The following is a 6,031-nucleotide window of genomic DNA, read 5'->3' as shown; positions in this document are numbered from 1 at the left end:
AAGTTTTGGTGCCGCCCAAACAACCAGCAGCGTTTTCTGATGTATTAGTTGAGTACTTAAGGAAAAACAAAGTAACTAACTACCAGAACATGCGGTGCGCATGTCTCTACTGGCCCATGCCATCTCATGGTCACCGCGAGCACCGTCCTACAGACGCGGAACGTGCACCAGAACGTGCACTTACAGGCTAGAGAATAGCAACAGAAAGAAAAACTAACTCAAACTCAAGCTATGTACATGTCGGTGATCAATTGAGGGTTAAGTGCAACAGAAATGGCGCCGGCTTTTGAAAGCTGTTGATCAAGACAAAATGCAGGAGATAGAGTTTTGCTTGTCCTGTAATAAACTAGTGTTTTGCTTGTCCTCTCTTTTGTGCTAGAGTAGACTTGTAAACTGGTATCCCCAGTGTTGTACTTCGTCATTTGATTTCAATATAAAGCAGAGTTTTCAAAGATTATTGTATTATTAGAGAAAAGGGGTATCGTGGAGATGGACCATCCCTAGCGAAGGGCCATGAAGACCGGCGGACCGCAGCAGGTCAACTCCGGTCTCTTTCCGTGTGTGCTCTCCCTAAGTCGAGTTTCCTCCGCTTTTCCTTGTCCTCCCGTGTGCGTTAAGCAATGGTTGTCGCCAGGCCAACCAAACTACCATTTCAACCCCTTTGCCCCGTTCAACGACTTTATCGAAATAGTGCTGCCGCACACCTCTTCCATTTGCTGGCGGTATATAGGCTCAAATTGATTCTTCCTTGAGGACCATCCCTGTGAAGACAAGCATATCGAGGCAAGAAAGCTCAGAGGAGAGAGAGATACAGAGATAGATGCGAAGGCCGTCTGAGATAGGTGGGAGGGAGGCCATGAAGTCCAACCGGAACATGTCGAGGGCGGAGGGGAGGAGACTGGAGAATGTGGCACTCATAGCCTTCATGCTGGGATCCCTCGTGCTGCTCTCCCTCTTCAGGCCCAGGTTCTCTCCGACTGGTAATTACCGGCGCTTCAATTGTTTTCGTTTGTTTTATGCGTCTTTGCTTAATTCGTCAGATTCCGGCCATTTATCAGGCTCTCGTTTCTTGGGTGATGATTCGCTTATCTGAACTGTGCGGCGCAGGCAAAACAGGGGAGGCCATCAAAGCAGCGGAGCAGCAGGCAATGAGGAAAGAGAGCGTCAGGATGGAGACTCTTGACATCGCCGATGAGGCTGCAGCTTTAGTTGGTACTAGTTCCTAGTATTTTTTTTTTCCGCATTTCTACCTGAATTTAGCATCGATTTAACGAAACTAAATTTGAGCTAAATTTGCTCGATAACCGCGAGATTGCTGCTAGAACTTTCCCATTACTGCAATACAGTTTGAGCTCAAGATTTCTCGGCGGTTGCTTTAAATTCTGGCAACAAGAATGCCTATTAAAAAGTTGTAGCAGATCCGATCAATTTGAGCTGACTTTTTTTATCTTCAGCAGAGGAGGAAGAGGAGACTCAGCCCAAGCCCAGCGATAACTCAAGCAGCACCGCCCTTGCCGCTGACCACCATCTCAGGCTGAGCAAGCCGGTGTGCTACGAGTCGAGCCGCCGCTCGGACACTTGCGAGGCCACCGGCGACGTCCGCGTGCAGGGGCGTGTCCAGACCATCCACGTCAGCCCGCTGGAACAGGAGTGGAAGGTGAAGCCGTACTGCCGGAAGCACGACGCGTTTGCGCTGGCCCACGTCAAGGAGTGGGCGCTCCGCCCCCTGCACGGCGACGCACCGCGTTGCACGATCAACAGCTCGGCCACCGCGTTCGTGCTCTCCACCGGCGGGTTCACGGGCAACCTGTTCCACGACTACACGGACGTGCTCATCCCGGCGTTCATCACCGCGCACAGATACGCGGGCGAGGTGCAGTTCCTGGTGAGCAGCTTCAAGTCGTGGTGGACCACCAAGTACCTTGAGATCATCCAGCTGCTGAGCAAGCACGAGGTTGTCGACATCGACGACGACCATGAGGTCCGGTGCTACCCGAGCGTGGTAGTCGGGCCGACGTTCCACAAGGAGCTCGGCATGGACGCGTCCAAGACGCCGGCGGGTTCCTCCATGGTGGATTTTCGAGCTATGCTGCGCAGCGCGTTTGGGCTGGAGCGCGCGACGGCCACGCCCAGCGGCGACCGGTGGGACATTCGGCGCCGGCCCCGGCTGCTGATCATCTCGCGCCGGAGCTCGCGCCGGTTCGTGAACGAGCACGCCATGGTGGACATGGCCATGAGCCTGGGGTTCGACGTGCGCGTGGGGGACCCGGACATGAGCACCGACGTGTCCAAGTTTGCGCGGCTGGTGAACTCGGCGGACGTGATGGTGGGCGTGCACGGAGCGGGGCTCACCAACATGGTCTTCCTCCCCGCGGGCGCCGTGCTCATCCAGGTGGTGCCCTACGGCGGGCTGGAGTGGCTTGCCCGCGGCACGTTCAAGGAGCCGTCGCCGGACATGCAGATCCACTACTTGGAGTACATGATCCAGGTGGACGAGACGACCCTGAGCGAGGACTACCCCAAGGATGACCCGGTGCTCAAGGATCCCTACTCAATCCACAAGCAGGGATGGGACGCTCTCAAGTCGGTTTACCTGGACAAGCAGAACGTCAAGCCTCACTTGGGCAGGCTCAAGAACACATTCATGGAGGCGCTCAAGCTGCTGCCCCATGGACGACAGAGTGACTAAGTTTTGCGCTCAAGAACAAATGGTAGATTCACTACTACAGAACTGTAATGTTGTCCCAGTTGGGAAACCCCTTTTGTCCCGGTTTCCCAACCAAGACAAAAGGGGTATCATTGTTGAGTGTACAAGGACAAGCAGAATGCGAGATGCAGACAGAAAATAGTTTTTCAAACAGACATACAGATACAAAAAAGACGCGAAGCGCATTAGCTAGTGCTATTTTGTTAAAAAAAATCGTTTAGTAATAACTGGCTCGCTCGGTCGTGAACATTACTTGCTTGGCTGACAAGGTCATTGGTTTGACGAGTTAAAAGGGGTGATGACGAACGCGGTAGCTTGTAGAGCAAGAGGATTAATTCGTTTGACGTGTTCATAGGAAATATGGATGCAACATCTAAAAAACAAAATTGGATGCAAGCGGGGTGGGCCGCGGCTGCTTACCTCACGTCCGTACGCGCCGCAACCTCTCACGGCGTGAGTTGCGGCAGCCCGCACGCATAGTGCTGCAAGTTTTTGCGAGAGATGGAGCATGCCGCCGCGACTGCGAGAAGACCGTCCGTGCTAGTAAGCTAGCAGCGCGTTCCTGCGTGCTTTTTATTATTAACATACTACAGCAAGGATTTGTAGGAATGCCCTATTTTTTTAAAAAAGTTGACAACAATTTCACCCGTTCCTAAAAAATGTTTTTTCTCCAAATTTCAAATATGAATAACCTCCAGATTTTGCAACAGCACACATCAAAATCCAAATATGTACAACAAATATGCTCCAGGATACACCCCCACGCTCGTGTCGCCCAGAGGCGACCCGGGCGGAGCGCCGCCGCCGGCTAACAGCCCCTTCCTCTCCCCTCCGTCCACCTCGCCGCCGCCGGAGGCCCTTCGCGCGGAGGTCCGCCCGGGCTCAGGAAGGCGGCGGCGGGACCTCCTCCCACAAATTTAGTTTTCCTCTCCCCCATCTCTTTGGCGAGCATGGTGGCCGGTGGACTCCGGCGCTAGTGGCCGGCGCTACTCGCCAGTGTGGGCTAGATCCACCATGTGCCTCACCGGCGCGCGCTGCACTTCTGCGGGGCGCGGCTCGCGGCAGCGGCGTCCTGGCTGGCCGTGCCTTGGCTGTGCTTGCCGCTGTGCGCTGCTGGCCGGCGGTGCCTCGGCTGTGCTCGCCGGCCGTGCCTATGCGGGGAGCTGTGCGGGGGGTGGTGGTGGCTTGGTTGTCCGCTGCCGGGTCGCTACTCCACCAGCGAGCACTTGGTAGTCGATGGCCTTGCTGCTGCTTCATCGTCCTCTGGTGAAGGTGCTTGCTTCTCTGGTGCCGTGTGGTTGAGGGTCTTGGGGAGGCCCAGGCGAAAGCCATGCTCGACATGCTGTCGGTGCTTTCGACGGCAGCGTCCGCGGACGTCGTTACCTCCCTAGAGGCGTCGTGTTGGCTCTCTCTACCCTTCAGCCGCGACATCGTGGAGGAACCTGCTAGGCTTGTGCTCCCCCGCGCGGCGGTGTCTGCTATCATCGGCTCTGGGTTGGGATCGGAGTGAAGGCGAAAACCTTGCTTCGCTTGCGCGCCAGTGACAGCATCATCCCAGAGCGTCGCTTACGTTGTTGAAGGCATCACTCTTTTTCTCTATGCTCTTCTCTTTGGTGAGCTTTCCAGGTGAAAATCTAGACCATGTTGGTCGGACGACGACGGCGCCTTTTGCGTCGCTTCCTCCATGGAGGCGTTGTCTTAGAAGCTCTTGTCGGTGGTGATTGACTGCTCTACTCCGAGAGGATCCACTTCTGCGCCTGCTTTCGCTTAGTTTCCTCTACATCGTCTGAGTCGCGTTGGTCGTCGGTTGGCGGATGCTTTGCCTCCCCTCTCTTCGTTGGCGGATACTTTGCCGCTGCTGCTCTGGCGGATGCTTTGCCGCCATCGTCGTTGGTTCGAGTTCTCTCCGAGTGGATGCTTTGCCTCCGCTGTTGGTTGGTCAGGTGGATGCTTTGCCACCTTGCTTGTGTTGCAGATCTTTGCACCTTTGGCGGTGTAGTTTCTTTTAGCAGGTTCAGTTGTGTGATTTTGGCTAGGGTCGTGGGTCCGGATGTTGCTTGCTGCTGTTCTGTGTTGTCGTTGTGTTTTCTCGTTTGTGTGTGCGTTTCTTTAGTGTTTCTCTATTTTTAGTTTTTTGTGCTTTTATGTTGGTCAAGTTTTGTTTGGCCGCATCAAAATTGTATTTGTAACTGCTTTCTTCTTAATGATAAACGTGCTCAGGCACGATCACGAAAAAAATATGCTCCAGGATCGGATGATGACATGGGTGACAGTGTCTCAAAAGATTAAAATTGATTATAAATTACAGAACCTTGTAAGGCTTCCATTTCGTAACAAGTCAAGACAATTGTTCAGACAACACACTAATCTGTTAGACCTGCACTTGGATCCATCACTTTTTCGCCTCATTCTTTCTCAACGTGGCTTAGCAATTCTGCTGTAGCAGCTTCTTGGATTGCAGTCTAACGAGCTGTTAAAATGTCAAAAGCAACCGGAAATCGTAGCCAGGTTAAAACAAAGTAGGCAATTCACTGCTACTATCAATCTTGTCACTAGGATAGCATCATCTTAGAGCAGCACGAACAGCATGAACAAGCTGGCTAGTACGTAACACGAAGCTTTTGCCTTCGTGTCATGTAATAATGCGAGAAAGAACCCAGAATCATGGCAGGTAGAACCCGGAAACATCTACCTGCATTCTCAAAAAAAAAAGGAAAATATCATTCAGAAAGTAGATCTGTAATCTCTAATTCATCAAACAACAAACAGGGACTCAGATTGACATTTGCATCACTAAAACTTTCAATAAGATTATTGGCAATGTTCCTTTGCATACCGTAAAAGCTTGTGATCAGGAATAATATAAGTTGTGATGATGTTTCAGGAAACACGAGGAGTCGTCGGAATCATCTGGACTAGGAAGGGGTACTGAAGAGGGAGGTACACCACGAAGTGTGCCCATGTCTATTTTATCTATGTTGTAATGCATCTTAACAATTATAATAGGGTGCGCAAAACGTGACAAATATTCTAGTGTAAGAAATTAGAAATGGTAAATTAGCATCCCTACGTAAATTACTCATTGGCCGTGTTTGGATCCGAGTGCTAGAGCTATTTGAGCTAGAGCTAATTAGCTCAATCAAATAGCTCTCCAATAAAATAACCCTTGACATGTTTGGATCCAAGAGCTATTTAGCCTTTAAATCATCTTTTTCCAATCATTGGAGCCCTATTACCTCTCTTGCTATGGTGGGCTCCACCTGAAATAGCTCAAATAATCACCCTTTAGGTGGGATAGTTTTTTGAGGTAGGCTATTTGCAAAT

General features: G+C 51.6%; 1 protein-coding gene across 2 annotated transcripts; it reads left to right on the top strand.

Annotated features, from left to right (window-relative positions):
• The first annotated feature begins 646 nt into the window (after positions 1 to 646).
• On the top strand, positions 647 to 2,860 carry LOC120680652 (alpha-1,3-arabinosyltransferase XAT3-like). 2 transcript variants are annotated; one of them, XM_039962171.1, is made up of 3 exons: positions 647 to 980; positions 1,108 to 1,212; positions 1,458 to 2,860. In XM_039962171.1, exons 1-3 carry the CDS (start codon positions 821 to 823, stop codon positions 2,687 to 2,689), a joined length of 1,497 nt encoding a protein of 498 aa, XP_039818105.1. In that variant the 5' UTR covers positions 647 to 820; the 3' UTR covers positions 2,690 to 2,860. The 2 variants fall into 2 exon arrangements, with proteins under 2 accessions (XP_039818105.1, XP_039818104.1); XM_039962170.1 differs by having other exon boundaries at positions 1,455 to 2,860.
• Positions 2,861 to 6,031: the final 3,171 nt, after the last annotated feature.

Source organism: Panicum virgatum, chromosome 7N, assembly GCF_016808335.1.
Source record: "Panicum virgatum strain AP13 chromosome 7N, P.virgatum_v5, whole genome shotgun sequence".
Lineage (NCBI taxonomy): Eukaryota > Viridiplantae > Streptophyta > Magnoliopsida > Poales > Poaceae > Panicum > Panicum virgatum.
The sequence above is the reverse complement of the archived record's forward strand: the minus strand, read 5'-3'. Positions and strand labels throughout refer to the sequence as shown.

What these genes read in the sequence shown, in the direction of transcription:
- LOC120680652 (XM_039962170.1), top strand. Translation starts at nt 821, where the DNA reads ATGCGAAGGCCGTCTGAGATAGGTGGGAGGGAGGCCATGAAGTCCAAC. An exon ending in GCCCAGGTTCTCTCCGACTG is followed by an intron (nt 981 to 1,107) that starts GTAATTACCGGC and finishes TGTGCGGCGCAG; the next exon opens with GCAAAACAGGGGAGGCCATC. An exon ending in TGAGGCTGCAGCTTTAGTTG is followed by an intron (nt 1,213 to 1,454) that starts GTACTAGTTCCT and finishes TTTTATCTTCAG; the next exon opens with CAGAGGAGGAAGAGGAGACT.